Source organism: Apostichopus japonicus, chromosome 4 (genome assembly GCF_037975245.1).
Source record: "Apostichopus japonicus isolate 1M-3 chromosome 4, ASM3797524v1, whole genome shotgun sequence".
Classification (NCBI taxonomy): Eukaryota; Metazoa; Echinodermata; class Holothuroidea; order Aspidochirotida; family Stichopodidae; genus Apostichopus; species Apostichopus japonicus.
Window position 1 is genome coordinate 13,820,579 of NC_092564.1, and position 19,702 is coordinate 13,840,280.

Genomic DNA, 19,702 nt, shown 5'->3' on the forward strand with positions numbered 1-19,702 from the left:
CTTGAAAGAGTTACTCTAGTGGCTGAAACTAGTCGTTCAGCTAAATTGAAATTGCGAATCTGGAAGTTATGAAATAAATGTCGTCATTGTAAATGGGGAAGCAGTTGTCCAAAAACATTTGTTTGTTGTTCATTGAACTTTTGAGGTCCCGAATTATTGTTACTAAATATCACCAAATTGCGGGGAAAGAACAACGTACAAGAAACCGGACCAGCTATGTAGTATTAGTACAGGATGCGTTGTCACAATGACAGATACTTAAAAATTCCAAAACATCAGATTTGAAGCAATTGCGAACGGGCGATTCACATAAAAAAAATTCCTAATCCCATGATGATATAATAGCACGTAAACGCAGGCCAAAGCGCGAGCAATTGCTCTCGCAGCAGATCGATTTCCTACAACGTTAAACGTTTTCATATCAACACGGCAAACAATGACATGAATTATGAGACACGAATCATCATACTGTGTTATAATTGCCCTCTTGTGTACCGGTACCTTCCATGCGAGAGATAGTTAACCGTTTTTTTTACACCAAGTGAAAGAAGAAAAACACCCGCCCCCCCAAAAAAAACAAGAAAAAAAAACATACAATAGTAGTATCCAGATCTAATCGGAAGGTTGTGCTAATTAATAATTATTTCAGGTTCGGTGGGCTTAATATATTTTTTTGGGGGGGGGGGCAGGAGTGAAACAAGAATATTAATACATTTTCTGAAGCATACTTTAACTATACACTAGGTAAGTAGCCTTACATCGCAAGTATTTGTTTTAAGTACTCTGTGTGAGGTTGATAAAATGTGTGAGAGGGGGGTACGTACACCTATAGTAGTGGTCCAATTCTTTCCAGCTAAATGCAAAAGAGCTGCACCGAGTGGCCAGTATGGGACAATATCACCAGGGCCAATTTTCCCCCCTTTGCCCTACATATTTTGCATCATCCCTGTATCATGTTACATTTTCACGGAGCCCCTCCCCCTCATTGACCCCGGGGCTGTAGTCCTCATCCGCTTCGTCAGGCCTTGGGGAGACTTGTTTTATTACCTGTGAATTTTTGCTCTGAGAATACCCCATTGGGTTTGCAAAACTAGTATGGGTTCCATGATTTTCATTGCTCACCGCATTCTTTACAATTGAATAGCTCAACACCTACTTTGGTTATCTTTGCCAGTCCAAATGTTTGGTCTCTTGGGTTTTCGCACGAGACACACGTTTCAGTGAAGTTATGTGAATAATCCCAGTTCTGTCCAAAAATATGATTGATCAAGCAGATTCACGAGATTTATCATGTCACTCATATGGTGACCACCCTACATTTGTGGTCATTAGTTACGTAATCGTGAACTCCCATATGAACGTGCACACCATAAAACTGCCAAGTTATCGTTGAGCTCACGGTTGTGAAAATACCAGCGAAATTTCAAGCGATATTGCTGCTCGTCGAACCAGGGAGCACTGCCAGAACGTACCCTTGATATATTTGCAGAGTTGTCCATCAACGGAGCACGCCCTCGGCTTGGACTTTAAATTCGTCTCTGAAGTGTAGTTGGATTGCCTTTGCAAGTTTGATTTGCTTTTGCTGTTCCTGTTTTTTCCCTCTTCTTGAGGTGTTTGGCACCGTGATTAGAATAAAATAATATCAAATCAGGGGTAATTTTTTGGGAAAAGTTGCTATGAAACACGTTTGATCTATTATTATCTATAGTATAAGAACCGTCCAGCATATTTGTATTTGTTTCGGACTTTGTGGTGTTTTCTAATTTTCCGAAAATGTTCATATTTTATTTTTTTAATAAAACCGGTGGAATTCCAAGCATGACTGATAAACAACTTTTACCCTTCGAGAGGGTTAGATAGAGCCTTTCAGCAGCACAATGAAATGAAACGACTGTTTGTTGTAGATTAACACATACGGCCTTGCATATGCTGTGACCAGCGACAATGCTAATTTTTTCGTTTCTTAGGTGATGTACGACGCAAGGAATTTCCGCAACAGTCCTCCCGCTGTATGAAGGTACATTGTTTGTGGTATGGTTTGGCGGAATTTGAGAAATCCACAATTTTAAGATGAATCACGTGTAAGGTAATGTGAACGTTACAGAAATTTCGAAAGAGATGCATCCCTGAGTACAAAAACCCGTTGAAATTTGTCATTTTCTGATGAAACTTACTAAAATTGGCTTAATTTAGGTTAGGCCTAGCCAACACAAAACTGAGTTCTACTTGTAGCCTAACTAAGGCTTCTAAGTCTAAACTAGCCTATGCCTTCTGTCGTTGCGTGCGTTAGCGTACGTCAACCATCGTCATTGTAATCAACATTGAAGAATAATGATACGGTAATAGGCTAGTACTAGTACTGGCTGAAGTATTACTTACTACTGCCGTACTGGCTAAACCTACTCAACCTACTGACTGTGTGAGGCTTAAAATAAGACGAGGCCTAAGTATTATTAGTCTAACTAAGGTTAAGTTCTGGTTGAAGTTGGGTAGTCTAGGATAGGTTATTCCTTTGCTAGCCAAAAATGGAAAATGTCTCATAATTGCAAGGCTTTTGTAGTGATGTAAAAGTGCTTAATAGTACCAAAAATTTGAGAATAGCCCCTCATTGCCTAAGATAAATTGTCTACCAAAAAATGGCTATAGCTAGGCTTGCCAGTTTTGCTTAACCCCCTGAAAGTTAACAGGGAATGTATTGATGTGATAAGCTTCAGGGATAGCGGTCATGATCTCTCTTATTTACATGGGAAAATGGTTGGGATTCCCATATCATTCTTCCTGAGAAGATGAGACGGACCAAAAATTGCGATTAAAAATTAACTACAACTACTCCTTGGTGAAGCCCATCCTACATCTGTAGACCATCTACTTGTATGTTAGTTGGTATGTTATGGTAGCCTGTCCCAAGTTTATGTGTTATATTCTTTCTTTACAGATTGACTGAACGTGCCTCCTGATGTTGCTTCAAGGCACAACTAGCAGTGACTCACTTATTCTGAGTAGGAGATATCTTCAAAGATGTCTGCTAAGGGTGACAGCAAAAACAGCACAAAGCGACATAACAATGTGAAGAAGGAACCCTTTGACCCAGGAGGCAAGACAGGATCAGTAAACGATACAACACATGCCCCATCCGTGGAGCGTTCTCACTCTCAGTTTAGTGAGCAACATGAAAAAGTGAGAGACACAGTTACCAGATCGCAATCAGTCAACTCATTAGGCAAAGAAACACAAAGTTATGAAATAGCATGGACCGGCACTCCAGATATTTCTATCACTGAATCACCGAACAATATTCCGCTTGATAAGCCTAGGAGACTCGTACTGTACTCTAGCAAGATTAAGAACAATACTTTGCTAATGAGTGCAGCCTTACCAGGGGTAAGAACAGTGCAATACAAATATGAAGGAGGACCAACTGGTCTGGAGGTGATCCTCAAATTAACCAAACATGCCTTAGCCGGAACCAAAGTAGAAAGCATTGCTATCATTCCTCATACGAAACCTGGCAATATTCTGTTATGTAATAACGGAGAGAAAAAAGAGGTGAGTGCCATACAGCTGAATTTTTTAATTATTCCAGTTAAGTATTTATCCTGGTTTGTTCTATTACTTTTGTCTTCTGGAAAGGCTTAAGTAGCAATATTTTGGGGTTGTATTCTTAAACTGAGCTTGACAAATTAACAGTCTTTTTAGTGTCCAAATCACAAAAAATCATTGTACTATTTGCAAATGGAGTATGCTAAATATGAATTGTTACTAATGATGACACAGTTGATGATATTGTAGAGATTATGGTGTACTGTAAGAGGATATGCAATTAAACTTGCAAATCCCAAATAATGTTCATGATGGCTTTAATGCAATGTAATTACAAGAAGTACAGTTTTTAAATCAATTTTGGAAAATAAAATACAGGGACTAAATTTGTGTACAGATTTTGTGTAGCAGTTTTGAAAGCTGTTAACACCCATGGAAAGCTATTGTTCTTGTGTGCAAAAAATGCTACACATCTTTTCACTTGAATCGCAATTTGCTTGGCATTTTGCTTTGCAATATCGGATAAAATATTCAGTGTAACATAGAGTATTGTTGTGTGTAATTTTCTTTTTTCAACATTTAAAAGTGAGATACTGTAATTGGTAGAAAATGGGTGCTACTGTACATAGTCCTTAATGCAATGTGCTTTAATACCGCTCTATTTGCCTTGGCTTGCTTTTATAAGATTTTTTCTTTACAGGTTCTGACCGCTCACAATGTTAAAGATCAACAGGCCATACAAAAGTTCTTTCAAAGTTTGGTGGAGATGTGTATGGACAGTCAGCTACCGACAGCAAGACTTGATTTCTTGGCTTGCAGCGCTTTGAGATCATCAGACATTGAATCTTTGGCCGCTGCTCTTAAAACCATAACTAAGGTAATTTGTTAAGCTTGATCAATCGTAAGGTTATGCAAGGCTTTACTTTCCATTTTTAGCATTTTATGATTCATATCACTCAAAATTGGTGTGCAACAACATGTCAATGTTAAATTTGTCCATCTTTTATGTAAGTGACTTCTCTATGACACTTTTTGTTGTACATGTACTGTCAGGTGGCCACAAACATCCTTTAATATTTTACAGGTAGAAGTCGGCATGTCCAAAGACATTCTGGGTTCAGATATTGCTCTCCGGGAAGTTGAAAAGGAATCAAATGCCAGGTAAAATACTGACCTATCCTACCTTGTTGCCTGGAATGTCATTCAAATGTGATTTAAATTTATGCAGTTTTAAAGTATCATGATATACATGAGCAAAAACAGATCTAGAGTTAATCCTTTTAATGGCAATTGTTGAAATGTTTCAAACTTAAGGTGAAGCTGGACTTCCATTTAAGCAATGTCACATGTGATTTAAAATAGTCTAGTACACACAACTTGCATATTTGGTAAAAAGGTAAAATTTTAAAATGTTATGGAAATTTTTGTGTCAACTAGAGATCCAAACATGCAAATGGCTATGAGTGTTCCGAACAAATGTGTAAATATTTGCCAAAAATGCCAGCAATTAAATACTGGTCATTCATGGTCAGGCTGTAAAGACCATTTTACTGACATTCAGAAAGCACTTTTCCTTACTGACACATCTTAATGTCGAGATCTTGGAATTGTTTTAAAAAGTTTAAGAAATTTTGGAGCATGTTAACATTTGGATTGCCATTTGGGTAAGTTAGGCTGCACATTATATTGTGTTACTGAATAATTGTTGTATTTCCTATAGTATCACAGATAGGATGCATCATATCACCTTGAACATTTTTCTCTTATTGGTTTCAGTTCAATCGGAGGTTTATATTTTTCTGTGGAGAAGCTGAAGAGTTGGAGCCCTAGACCTCAAAGTCTTGCTGGATTTGAGAGGATTCGAACAGTTGGAAAAGGTTTGTCATTTCTTTAAAAAGTGGTAGAACAGACTTTTCATTATGGATAAATCTATATAATTTGTGTCAATTTGTTGAATTGTATTGACAATAGGTAGAGAAGGAAAGTACCCCCAATGGTTATATTTTGTTAGTGTCGGGGTAATTTTGTTAGAGAACTTATTTTCCTGGCAGTGAAATTCATTCCTTAGAATTCAAATTTGTCTTCAATATGCTTGAGAATCCCACTGAATAATCTTAAAGTGCACCTCATTGTACATTGTTCTCTGGCCATATTCTTTGCCAAGCAACAATTTAATTTAATTTTATAGAAATGTTGGAGGTGTGCAGTGTAAACAATAGAAAACAACCTTTCTATTACAACAAGGGGGTAAGAGGAGGCCCAGGAGGATGGATTCAAATGGTGCTGTTAAAGGACTATCAACACACTTTCAATAACTGTCAGTTTAGCATGAGGTACTTATTGTTATTGTCTTTTTTTCACCTCTCAGGTGCATATGGAGCAGCAGTTTTATACAGAAAGAAAGATGATGACTCCCTTGTTATTTTGAAAGAAATTAATATGCATGACCTGAATGCAAATGAGAGACAGATGGCATTAAATGAGGTAAGTGGTGAATGTTGAAAATAAGTACCTGAACATTGCTTCATAATGTAATGTTTAAATTACTACCTACTGTCTTGTTTGAAAATCAGCCAATAAAAGCCCTTCTTCATATTCATTTTAGGATACTAAAAGCTGTTAAGTAATTGTCCATGAGTGATAATCAATTTGCATTTTCAGAAATAAAACACATAGAAACAAGCATATCGTTTGAAGAAGTAGGTATCTATATAACTGTATGGTTTTGCTAAGGATGCAAGACAATCAAAATCTCATCAAAGACCATTCAAATATCATCAACCCATAAATATAGACAACCATACATTTTGTATAAAGAAATTGAAGTTAATAAATGTATGGCTCTAATTTTTATACTGCCCTTTTCTCACCTTTCATACCAGATCCGTGTTCTAAGCATGCTAGACCATCCAAATATCATCAGCTATTATGACAGTTTTGAAGAAGATGGTACACTCATGATTGAAATGGAGTACGCTGATGGTGGTACATTGGCTGAGTACCTCAGCAGCAGCCAGGGTAAAAGAGAAATTGAGGAGCAAGAAATCTTGGCCTTGTTTCAGCAGATGGTAGCTGGTATCAGGCACATTCACGAACACAAAATTCTACACAGGTAAGTTATTAATAAACTGACTTTATATGCTGCTTCTGGGGTGATGCGGGAAGAAGGACATACATTAGGGAGATACATGCCCAACTGTCCTTCACATTTTTAAAGTGAGGCTAAGAATGAGGGGGGGGGGTGGTGTTTTCTTCTAGTTTTTAGCCCTGATAATTTGTCATTTGTTGGTGACTTTTCATGTTATGGGAATACTCTTTAAATAAGCACAAAGATTTGGGTTACAACGAAGTTTCTGCATGTTATGTAAAGTACTGTGGCATGTGACTGGAACCCTTGCAATATATATGATTAATCAACAAAGGTCTCGCTAACACCATTGGTAGAGTTACAGACCTTGTATTCTTTGGGTCACTGGCTTAGTTTTCCTTACAACCTTATATATGCTTTGCTCTGTCAAACTTGTGTATAATGGTGATGTTTTACTTATACCTGCTGTATTTGCATGATGCGAAATTTTATTTTCATGTCTGTTGTCAGTCATGGGTCACTCAAGTTACATGATCAACATTTGACATCGTTATTTTCTTTGAAGTACCACATTGAGTTATAGAAGCCTAGTGATTTTGGTGTAGGCCAAAGGTAATTTGGGGTCATCAGAGGTCAAATCGTGAAACCTTTGTAAACACACATTATAGCTATAAGAAATTACTCTTATTTAGCTGCTTAATTGCCAGCAATTACCCATGATCAGGGCTAGGGAATTGGGAGGGGATGGGGGAACAGGGAATGTGGTAACAGTTAGGACAACGTAATGGCATATTTCATGAACAGGAATTTGGCAAATTTACCAGACAGTATAATCTCTGCTGATTCCTGTCTCTCTCATAGTAGAAAAGTGGCTTTAATCCTGACCCCTACCCCATTCATTACCCATTCCCTTAACCCAGTTCCCCCTGATCCCCCTCCCCATTCTCGCTGATCCTCCTCCCCTTTCTCCCTGATCCCCCATTCTCCACTGATCACCCTCTCCATTCTCCCTGATCCCCCTCCCCATTTCCCCAACCCCCTTCTGGTGCCCCAATCCCCCAACCCATTCCCCTAATCCCTAAAAGATATTTAAAAGTTAGAGAATTTATTAGACCGTGAGTGAAATATTCAAGATCAAAGTCTTAAAGTGCATCATAGTTAAACCCAGAATCTACTGCCCCTCATCAAGCTCACACAATGCTTATGGCCAGGGTCAATCCAGGGAATAATTTTTAAGTGTTCAAATTTTGTATAGCAATTTTGAAGGTTCTGAATTTTGTCTTATAAAGTACTATTGTTCCTGTGTAAAGCCAGTTATACATCCATGAACTTGTAAGCACAATTTTATTGTGTGATAAATTGATGTATAAATGATATTCCGCAATGTCCCCCCCCCCCGCAGCTACACTGTAAGGTCTCCCACTGAACTATATGTTATGGCTCTCACTTAACCCTGTAGTGTCCCTTTGTCAGCTACATGCAACCCCTTCACTGTTGTGCAGTCAAGTTGAAATTGGTTGTGGCACTGTGCCAAATGTGAAAATCATTGCTGTGAAACCATCGGGGGGGGGGGGGCCTTGCTCCCTCCCTTCAGTGTCAAGGGCTCTACAGCTCCACAGTAAGTGCTTCTACCCAGCTACCCTATACTGACCTTTCACTTGGTTACACTGTAATGTTTCTTACTCAGCTACATGACAGTCTACCCAAAGCTTTACCGTAATGCAACCCAGCTTAGCAGATACAGTGTAAGTGTGCCCCATTTCCCTCTCCAAAGCATGAACGAAATAAAAAACCTGAGACTAATTAAGCTCAATTAGCTTAATATTAAACACAAGAAACAACTGTCGTACTTCAACCCAGGAAAGAACCTGGGCACGTAAAACCAAACTACAGAACGACTGATCTGCTCTCAACCCCATTCCCCTTACATCGAGCCTGTGACTGTGTGATCACCGTCAGGTGTGTATCACGATTCCCCCCTATTATTGGAACAGTGCTGACACATGATATGAACACAAGAAACAACTGTTTAAAAATAAAGACGTTGAAATTTTCACAGAATCCTATTTCTGAGAAACTTTCACTGACTTGGCACCGTTCCAACGCATGTTACTTCACTTGGCCTAGTAACTGTCTGCTATCGTTTAGAAACAGGTGTTTGTAACATCTGTATGCAAATGAGCACTCTGGGAGGCCATCGCAACATAATTTCTATTGTATGGAATTGTTTGAACATCGCAAGAACAAAAGAAAATCTTAGAAACATGAAACTTTAAAAGAAGAAGTGCAGGTGTTCTTTCTGACTTGACCTACTTTAAAGCAGCATTTGTAATGTTATTAAATTCTTAGTATTAGTACTGGGCAAACTTAAGGCTTAAGTGTGGAAACCTATAGAAACCCTGGGATTAGTAGAGTGAAAATGTATGCATTTATTTGTGGAACTTTAATCCTTTCTAAAGAAAAATACCGGGAGGGCGCTGGTGATTAAGCTTCTTTAGTCAGTTACTTCGTGAAAGCAAATTTTTGATAGTGGAAAGAATGTGGAACAAATGAAGAGCTTTGGATGCAGAGAGAGAGGAAAAGGAAGAAAAAGAACACGAAAAAGAAAAGGAAAAAATGATGAAGAACAAAAAAGGGCATGGGAAGGAAGGGAAGGGAAAGGGAAGGAATAATGTTTGTGTGGGTAGTGGTGGTGCAGGGGATTGTTTCCTTGGGAGAGGTAGTGGTATTGGAGGGGTAGTGTTGCTGGAACACAAAAGACAAAAGAGGAGGAAAGGACTGAAAAAATAGGGTATAGTGGTTGGGGGTAGGGGGTGACCACAAACAAAACAACGACGAAAGGAAGAATTTGTATAAGCGGCAGTGGTAGGAGAGGGAACACACAATTTGATAGTTGTTGAAAATTTGTTTGCATGGCAGAGATATTTAGTCATGAGAACAACAGTTATTCAGTGAATGTGAGTTAAATGTAACTTTATGAGTCTTTTGGCCGGGGGGGGGGGGGGGTTGGTGGACATTTTTGTGGTTTCAGCAAGGAGGCTTCAAATGCAAAATAGTACATCATTTCCATCATTTGAAGTACACTTGTGTAGTACATATTTGCTTCCATGATATTCAGTTGTACTGTAAAGAAATGCACTGCCACTATGACAATCATTCAATAGTGCAGTTGGGTCTGCCTACTAAGTGCTGTTGTTTGTTACACTTGACCTACAGTTTATTTTATTTTGTATTAATAGCAAAATTGCCTGCCCCATCCACATCCCCCCCCCCCACTGTGCCAGACTTTCTAGCATTGTTCCTTGCAAGTGACGACACCCAGAATGCTGCTTTTAAGCTTTGTCATGTTGACTAGAATTGCTAAATAAATTGTAGTTGGCTGCTTTAGTTTTAATTTCACCTTATCTAATTGTTTTATTTTCCCTCTTTCTTTGCTACAAAGGGATTTAAAGACCGCCAACATATTTTTAACCAAAGATGGCATTGTGAAGATAGGTGATTTTGGTATTTCAAAAGTATTATCATCCAAAAACCCTGGAGCTAACACAGTCTTGGGTACACCGTACTACATATCACCAGAGATAGTAAGTATACTTGGTCAATATTCTGGTCTACTAAGCAGAAAGCTGTACTTGCACATAATAGGACATTAAGTAACACATTCTTTGTTCATTTCTTGACTTGTATTCCTGTTGGTTTAATAGGTTTTTGACTTTCTTCATTAATTATCATAAATAGTGATATCATTCACCTAAATATGTTACAATTCAAAGGAATCATGATTTTCTAAATTTGAATTTAAGTAATAATGACTGGCTTTTGAAGTTCAATTTGATATAATGTAATGGAGGGGTTTCTTTATTCTTTGGGCCATAAGGGTGTGGCCCAGGCCTTGTGAGCAAGAAATAGAATACTGCTAAATTCTTTGGGCATTTTGTATTTAGTTATTAGTATTAATAACTAAAGTTTACTACTTTTAAGTATGTGCTAATGTCTGCATTTAACATTCAATTTTAGTTTGTACAAAAATGTCATTGTTTGTTGCAACAAAATTATTGTTCACTAAATATTGTTGAATGTGACATAGGCAACGTTCTGTTCAGATGGGAACACATCTGTGTATTAATATTGCATAAAGAATTTGCTATCATTTCGTCTCCTTTTCAGTGTGAGGGTAAACCGTACAATGAAAAATCAGACATATGGTCTTTGGGTTGCATCCTTTACGAAATGGCTTGTTTGCAGAAAACATTTGAAGGAACCAATTTGCCGGCACTCGTCAATAAAATCATGAAGGTACAGTATACTTACTCCTTACTGTCTAAGTATGTGGTTCTTCGAGAATAAGGATACTGTGCTGTGGGTGACATTGTCGTGATCACATGTATGTACATAGCCATATGCTAGGGGTGGTGTTGTGAAAAATCACAACTTAATTCAAATCATTCTCTAAAAATGAAAAGACTTCAAATGAATTGTGACATATTTCCCGATAGAGATTGTACATTGACTCAGTTTGACTGGACTTAAGTCACTAAAATTACCTGTGAATGACTTGACCTCAAATAAAGTGACTTGTTACAACTCTGGTTAAGGCAATAAGATCCAGTGTAGTGGTCCTTCACTTACTCATCCTTGAGTGGCATTTTTTCCCTAGAATCTACATCTTTTCTAATCTATGATTCATTCAACCACTGAATATGTAGACTATTCGTTCGTACAGAATTAGGAGCAGTTGTAAACTATCAAGACAGAGAACCACGTCAAAGATCCATTTGAGTTGATAATACTGATATGTAACCTATTATTTATGTTTTCTTCTAAACGTCCTTTAAGTTTTAGTCTTTTTCATAGCCTATGCATTTACTTGTCAATCATATATTCAACAACATACCTTGCCTTGCATGAAGACATGCTAAGTAGAAAAGACAAATGAACAAATCATTTAACTGAAGTATCCTTTAAAAATGAAACCTACAACCAACTATGTTATATGATTCACTGATCATGGTGATTTTTGTAAAAACAACTTCAGTACTGAAATTTTGAACCGGGTTTAGAAATAATTGTTTTATTTAATTCACAGGGCCATTTTACTCCAGTGAAAGGAAATTACACGCAAGAATTCAAGTTATTAGTCCAAGATATGCTACAGAGAGAACCAGAGTATCGACCGTCAGCTAATGAACTCCTCTTTGCCAGACTTCCAGTCATGGTGGAGCGGTACATGGATCCTACAACTGACATGGAAGAAGACTTGAACAACTCAAAAGACAGCACCAGTAGAAAAGAGAAAATGAGGTCAGATGATTTTTTTATTTTTTATTTTTATTTATTTTTTTAAACTATTTTACTGTTTACATACTTCTGAATTTGTTTCGGACTATATGCAGTCAGGTTTTTCTTATATATATATTTTTTATATATATATATATTTTATTATCGTTTAGTACGGGTGTTTTTATATTGTTGCTTTAGGCTTTTACATTTTATGCCTTATTGGTTCTATATATTTAATATTAAGGATTTTGTTACTATTTGTATTTAGGCTTTACATTTGTAAAGCCCTTTGAACAGCTTTGCTGATTATGTGCTATATAAATATTACTTATTATTAATTTATAATGATGATAGAAAGTTTTAGAAACAACTGTGCTGACTTGTGAAAGTAACCATTTAAATATATAATAAGTTAGTAGTCTACATAATGGGTTATCTTTTGTTATTTTCGTGTCATTTGTGTCCGCTACAATTGTTAGATTTTACAAGATGAAGAATCTTTTGATATGATCTGTGGTGATGACATATGAGATGATCATATTGCAGTAGGCCTCAGCCCAAATGAAACTACATTCATTTTGCAATATCTTTGCCCAGATTTTCTTGGATTATTTGTTCATTTTTGTGACTGGAGACACTAGGGTGTGTCCATCTGTGGTATGTGCAATGTTGTTTAGACCTCCCTGTCATGATTCTTGAAGGAAATTGAATCCTGAATGCTAAAGCACATACATATATTGAAAGAAATGCATGAACGCAAGTCTGTCTTTCTTTAATGCAATGAATGCAGAATACCAAGATTAGAGAATGCAGAAAATAGAAAATGCAAACACATCATATGATGTTTCCTCATCTAATGAAGTTCTCAAAGTCTCCAAAATGTGCAATAACAGATGTAATGTAATTGTGGGAACCAGCAGAAACGTAGTGCATAACAAATGGGATTTTTCCAAAATGTCTGATCACAAGTCTGGGGTCAGAAGTCAGGATCAGAAGGTTAGAGAAGGTGAGCAGATATAGTGCTAAGTGTGTTAAATTAAGGATGGCAAAAGTCAGAATGTTTTTCTCTTCCTTCAGCCATTTTGAATATAGATTTAAAGCTATATGTTTCTTATATATCTATCAGTATGCACTGTGAATCCACTCAAGCCTATTTTCATTTGTTTTCACAGGTCTGTGTTATACCATATTGACACGTCCGAGCCTTGTATGCCACCAGTACCAGTGAAAGTAGACCTGCCCTCTATCATCAAAATAAGAGACGTGAGTAGCTAGCTATTGGGGTATAGTCTTAGATGTAGGCTTTTCAAACTGAGTTTGTAAGGTAATTCTTTGGAGATATCCTTGGGTACTTGTTCATATGAATCGGTTGGTAGATCTCAAGGACACTGGAAAGTTAACTTCAGAAATGTAGAGTGAACAATAGCTGGTGGGACCCACATCCCATAGTTGACCTACAAAATCTCTTAATCCCAAGCCAGAGGAAAGCTGCAATGTGCCTTGTCTTCTTTTGAGATTAAACATGCATGCTTGTGTTCATTTCACCAGCAAAAAATGAGTCTGTCATATTAAAGAAAGAGGATCTCATGTTGATATCAACCCAGTAACTTCAGATTGAGCTGTTAGCTCAGCCACTTTTAAATAAAGTCTCTTATCTCAGAGTACATTTTCTATTGTTTCAAAGGGATTTCCCCTTCTCTTTCTTACATAATTTTGAAATTTGTAGGTATGTTTGAATAAAATGTTAGAAAATTAAAGTGAATAAAATGGGAGGATAGGCTTATCATGTGAAACCTTTCTCTGAGAACTACGAACTTGGTCTTTCAGGTTGCAGTGAGCTCTACTCACACACTGGTTGTCAGTTGTGACGGAGATGTCTTCTCTTGGGGTGAAGGCAGGAAGGGTGAGCTAGGACATGGAGACCTCCAATCAAGGACTGTCCCAGAAAGAGTGGAGGCACTCAAAGGAAAATCTATTAAAAGGTACAATATCCACCACAAAGTCACTGGTTCATAGCCAGCTCATTCCAAACTCATTCCAAACTTCCAGTGTCACTTTTCTGTATCCTGATTACAGCATGCTGTATTTCATAGCCATATTGTAATTTAATGTTCTACTCGAAATCTATGAATATTTGTTTTTTATCCAATTGGGAGGATAAGGAGGTAGTTAGCCTCTTACATCATTAGCAATAATGTCTTCAGCAAGGTAGCCAGGCTATGTAGCTCTGCGGTGATAGTATGGTAGGTGAAGGCTAAGTGTTTATGCTTGCTCTCCAGACATTTTTTAGAACATCTTTTGAGATCAGCACAATAAAAAGATATAACAATGAATGTAGAGACATATCGGATAGTGAGGGTTACTATGTTGTAAGTTAAGGCAGCCGCTTGAATAGTTGTTGTTTGTTTATGGCAGTGGATTGTTATCTTCTAAACATGATGCTAGTTAATTACCAGCATATTACACCTCATTGGGTGAGATAAAATATGTCATTGTTTTTATATAGGACACTCCATTAAAGAGAAAGATGTGAATTTTGTTGGAAATGCATTAGGGATGTATAGTATTGGTTTTAAAAATTCAACCAGCTGCTGTAAAGCTGTGCAGTAGGACAGAACAGATGACAATAGATGACAGGGCAGTAGCAGAAAAAAGAGATACTATCAGTATTTTGATGCAATATCCAACAAAATAACAATATCCAACAAAATAACAATACAGATTTAAATTTTAGTATCAAACTAAGTTTTATGTTGTAGAGTTTATAAAAAACATCCATTTTTCCTTCCTTAACAGAGTTGCATGTGGTGATGCGTTCAGCGTATTTGGCAGTGATAACGGAATCGTAATGACTTGTGGTGATGGCAGCAGTGGTTGCTTGGGACATGGGGACTGGTCAAGCGCTTCAAGACCAAGGCTCATAGAGTCCTTGCTCAGTGCTGATGTTACCGCTTTAGCCTGTGGTGCTTCCCATGTGGTAGCAGTAGGCTCAGATGGAGAAATATTTGCATGGGGCAAGAATGATCATGGACAGCTGGGATTGGGTGATGATGAAAGTGAAGAGAATATGTAAGAAACTCTTGGTTTGCATTGAGTTATGTTTATATTTATGTTGATATATATACTACTTCCTATTTTCCATACCAACCAAGTTAAGCTTGAATAGTTTCTGCGCTCATGTGCTTTTATTCTGCAAATCACATCTTGTTTCAGTTGCATTGGTAAAGTGTAGTACAGTTTTAGCAGTGTGGTGAGGAAAAAGAATCTACAAGGTTACTTTTAAAATGCAAGAAAGTTAGTCATTACCAGGCTAGACCACTTGCTAAATGAGTATAGATTCTGTATAAAATGTTGCAGTGTGATTTCCTTTCAATTGTTAAATTTTTCTGATAAGTACAGATTTATGTATATGCGGGTTGCTAAGAACGTCTCTGCTCTTTCTTGTTGTATGGTGAAAGTGTCTTGATAATTAAAATCTTCAGAATCAAGCCAGATCATTAGCTATTTAATTATCATTTGTTAAACAAATCTATGAGGGTGCTTTAATTTGATTAGTGGCAATTCTTATTTTAGAAATAATGCTCGGTAGGTGTGAAGAAAGTTAGTGATACTGTGACCCATGTGAGAGGGTATGTTATACTGTCAATAGGCAATCGTCTATGATTTGCTTTCTCTGTAGATGTGAACCTCAGGAAGTGACTATACCAGAACCAGTTTTCATTCAAGATGTAAAGTGTGGGATTGATGGGACCATGTTCCTGACAGATGTAGGGATGCTCTTGGCCTGTGGTAACAATGAGGACAACAAACTGGGCTTAAATAACCGACAGGGATTCCTGATGGCCATGAAAAACATGTTTAGCAAGGTAAAGTGCCATTATTGTTAAAAATTGTCAACATTTCTCACCGTGATGCCTCCCAGTGTGAACCTCTTGCTTCTTTTTGGGAGGGGGGGGGGGTGAAGAAAAAGAGAAGTCAAGGAACTTATCTGATGTTTCCTATATAAAGTTGAGAGGAATGATGTTGGTAAAATTAGAACAAGGTATTTTGCACTTTGTCTACATCTGTACCCAAGTGAAGCTGTTTTTAGGAAAGTTTAATGCAGCCCATAAAGGGCCAATCTTTATTAGAGAGTTTGTCATAAGTAATCCATTTCTGATGCTCTAAAATGGCTGTACCATTTGTGTAATTTTTTAATTCATTTTACTCCTTACTACAGACGGAAGTTGAGGGTCGCAATGTTCCAACTATTATCAAGCCCATGGCTACCTTCAGAGTTCTAGATATGGTCCTTGGGCCTCACCATAGTGCTGTAGTGGTTGAATCCGGCCTCGTCTACACATTTGGTCGGAACAGTGAGGGCCAGCTAGGGATGAATAATACAAAGCCCAAAGAAAATCCGTCTCAAGTTAGAGCTATGTCAGACAAAATTGTCCATGTAAGTTATATTCCCTCAGTGTGATGTCATGTGAAGGCTCTCCGAGCTTGAAATGGGTAAGGTGAATGTTGGTGGTCAGTTTGTTATAATATATTAAGTTGATCACTGGATATTTAAAGCAAGATGGAGGGGTTTTATCTACCAATTCCAATGACTTGAAAGTATTTTCTGTATTATTTGCAAGATATTATATAATTATCAAGAGTGGTGTCTTTCTTTATTCACTTCTTTTTCTGTTTCTTTCAAAAAGAAAAATGAGAATAATCCCATGTGTTAAATGTTTAGTGGGGCAATAGTAAATTGTATAATTTCAATAGAAAAGGGTCAATAATAATAGAAGAAGTGCTCTGTTTTAATTGTTTAGTAACAGGTTCATTTCAGAGAATAGAGAGCAGATTTGGTTGGTGTTTGTGTAGGCGGGGGGGGGGGGGGGATGGTTGGTGGGGGGAGAAGAGAAAAAATGAAAGAAAATGTGTCAAGACAATGGTGGGACTTGAATTCTTTGGTTCCCTTTGTTTTTACATCAGACTGTTGCATGTGGAGAGAGTTTCACTGTATGTGGTGGGGAGGAACATAACCTTTACTTCTGGGGTAAGGGCCTTGCAGCCAGCGAACAAGCCAGTGAAGAAAGCACAAAAAGCAGCACAGAGTGTGCAAGTCTGGGAATCCCCATCAGCAATGGCCACCAGCGGACAGCTAGTACCGGCTCAACTGGATCAGCCTCATCTTTCAATGCAGAGAGGAAAAGTTCAGCAGGTTAGTACAATATATAGATATACTATGGTGTGGATGCTGAGGGATGGATTGTGCAGGGTGTCTCCACAATTGAGGAATGTGCGCACTCCTAAGCAATATGGAAGCATATCAATATAACAGAAAACATCTCAATTTCTTTCAAAGGCATTGAAAAAAAAGTTAACTTTCCGTTGCTTGCAAGTGAAGTTTTCTGCTTGTCGCTACAAAATGCAGACAGTAATGACACTTGATACCTTGTTATCTTTAGCTGGACCTGAGATGTCCATCGATGTACCGTTTGTACACTGTGCTGTGAGTATTGATCGCAGCTGTATGTACTGACTGTACACTAGTGTCTAATTACCGAAGGTAGGAAGCTGTGTGCATATTTTCTGGGATCGATGGTGGTGTCTAACACTTCTGTTACACCTCATTTGAAACTAGGTCAGATTACCGGCATTAGACATTTTTTCTTGCATGAGTCTTCACACCCTTTAAGGGACTTAATGTGTCTCTTGCATCTTCCCCCTCTCCGGCTGCTTCTCTTTTTCCAATTCTAACAAAGGTATAGGATTAAATGGTATTGCAACCTCTGTGTATTCTAAGATTTGGATAGGAAACTGTAATTCTAAGATATTAACAACTTTTTCGATGACATAGGTAAAGACTTTCTTCCTTAGATTAGTGATGTATCATTGGATTTTGCACATAGAAACAAAATAGGAAGCATAGGGATTTTTGCAGACTGGAACTAGTGTTGTAAGGTTAGGTGTTGGTTGACAAAGTAAGTTGAATGAAGAATATATTAAATTTCAGAGATGAGATTATAAACTCAGAGGAAAGAGGAGAATTATTCCACCTTGCTCTTCTTGCATCTCCATATCTTCATAGCAAGTTTCACTAACTGAAAATATTTCCTTCTTCTGTCTCATCATCTGATATTTTTAATTTACATATATGATTTAAAAATCCTACTGATAACTTTAACCATGTTGTATATTCAATTCGCGATTTATGTCGAAATTGGCATTTTACACGACAGCAGATTAAATACTTATGACCAAAATACGGTTCCGTCGTAAAAGCTTAATGTAGTGTTACCTATTATTACGACTAAAAACTTAATTAACTCTTTTAACAAAGATTTTCTTGCACTAAACATTCCGCCGTTTTTAAACATTATTGTTAAGTATAGTACATCTGTAATTTGTATTGTTGTCCTTTTACTCCAATTCTAGACTAAGATGGTAACATAATAGTGCAAATATATTGTAATAATTGTTCTTTATCCTTTTTTTACAAGACATCGTTAAAAATTGAAATTCTAATAATTGTTCATAAGAGGTATAATAAGCTATCCCTTCGTTAGGAATTAATGTCAAAAGAGTGAGGTAGACATTGGTAGTCTTACAGCATGACATTTCAGTGTAAAATAAATGATCAACCATGCAGCAGACAAGTTTATCATAGTCTTGATTGTTACGACAGGAATATTTGAAATATACGACCAAATTTTTCAGTCTGTGATAGACAAACTAATATTCCACCCAAAACGTTACGACTGCTTTTTTTGACAAAACTTGAACCCTGTTCAATACATGTGATACTGAAAATAATTATGTTCTATTTTTCAGATCCAACTCATACTGTACAGCTTTCTAAGAGTGCATCCAGAGGTATGTGAGATATTTGACTATATTTGACTTATTCCCTTCCTGCAGAGAGGGAAAGCAAAATGAAAATGTCGCTGTGGTATATTTCATGTAACACCTATGCATATTATTCCATATTCATTCATAGTCTGGGGTATGTGTGGCATTATTTAGTATATAATAGAAGGAAAGATCATGTATAATATGCTGTCTGCTTTGTTATTTAGAAGGAGAAAAGAAAAAATGGAGGAGAAAAAACAAATGTATAAACTGTTGAAACCTATCAAGTACTCTCTGGACGACTGTTTATTTCTTTGTAATGTTAAGCACAGCCTCAGTTTATGTTGTTGGACACAGTTCAAAGCCTTTGTCCATGACTCTATATACAAATAGTGCTTAATGAATGAGATCCAAGTGATGAATCTATTTGATCATCTTTTATGGATATATTACTTATGAGACCCATCCGTAAAAAGAGTGCATCAAAGCTCTGTAAAGTTTACCATAACACATCACTGACATAACCAATTGTAGATGTTTGACTTGAACTCCTTATTAAAACATCTTTTAGATTTGAATTGACCTGGTTTATCCCTTAAAAAAAAGAAAAACAGAATGTTAAACCACCACTATGTATGGCACATCTTACTTTTTTTTGCGTACAAACTGAAAACAATGCAATATGAGATTATTGTCACAACTTTTGGTACTTTCTGGATATTATCCGTCCCTTCATCACATTTGCTTTCACCAGCAGTTGTAAAAGCTTTTAAATTTCCTGGGAGTGATTCTTATTACTATTGGACATTTGATGAACACATCTGTTTGCTCAGCCTTACTGTTTTTAAATTTTGCAGGCATCAAAAGTGCCCCTCCATGTTCAAGACAGGCAAGAGATGATATGTTTCTCTCTACAACACCAGATAAATCATCACCAAGTAACCCTGGTGAGTTCTATTTAATATATAT

General features: G+C 37.1%; 1 protein-coding gene across 2 annotated transcripts in view; it reads left to right on the forward strand.

The window, feature by feature from the left end:
• Nucleotides 1-1,943: 1,943 nt before the first annotated feature.
• The window catches only part of LOC139966520 (uncharacterized), a 29,348-nt gene continuing 11,589 nt past the window's right edge, over nt 1,944-19,702 (forward strand). For both annotated transcript variants that reach the window (XM_071969630.1, XM_071969631.1), the window contains exons 1-18: nt 1,944-2,086; nt 2,936-3,546; nt 4,241-4,417; nt 4,625-4,701; nt 5,317-5,417; nt 5,909-6,024; nt 6,423-6,652; nt 10,071-10,212; nt 10,796-10,924; nt 11,715-11,929; nt 13,081-13,171; nt 13,736-13,890; nt 14,705-14,977; nt 15,588-15,774; nt 16,128-16,346; nt 16,874-17,102; nt 18,716-18,757; nt 19,591-19,680. In XM_071969630.1, the coding sequence (XP_071825731.1) occupies nt 3,019-3,546; nt 4,241-4,417; nt 4,625-4,701; nt 5,317-5,417; nt 5,909-6,024; nt 6,423-6,652; nt 10,071-10,212; nt 10,796-10,924; nt 11,715-11,929; nt 13,081-13,171; nt 13,736-13,890; nt 14,705-14,977; nt 15,588-15,774; nt 16,128-16,346; nt 16,874-17,102; nt 18,716-18,757; nt 19,591-19,680 (3,001 nt within the window). In that variant the 5' untranslated portion in view covers nt 1,944-2,086; nt 2,936-3,018. The remainder of the gene's footprint in view (nt 2,087-2,935; nt 3,547-4,240; nt 4,418-4,624; nt 4,702-5,316; nt 5,418-5,908; nt 6,025-6,422; nt 6,653-10,070; nt 10,213-10,795; nt 10,925-11,714; nt 11,930-13,080; nt 13,172-13,735; nt 13,891-14,704; nt 14,978-15,587; nt 15,775-16,127; nt 16,347-16,873; nt 17,103-18,715; nt 18,758-19,590; nt 19,681-19,702) is intronic.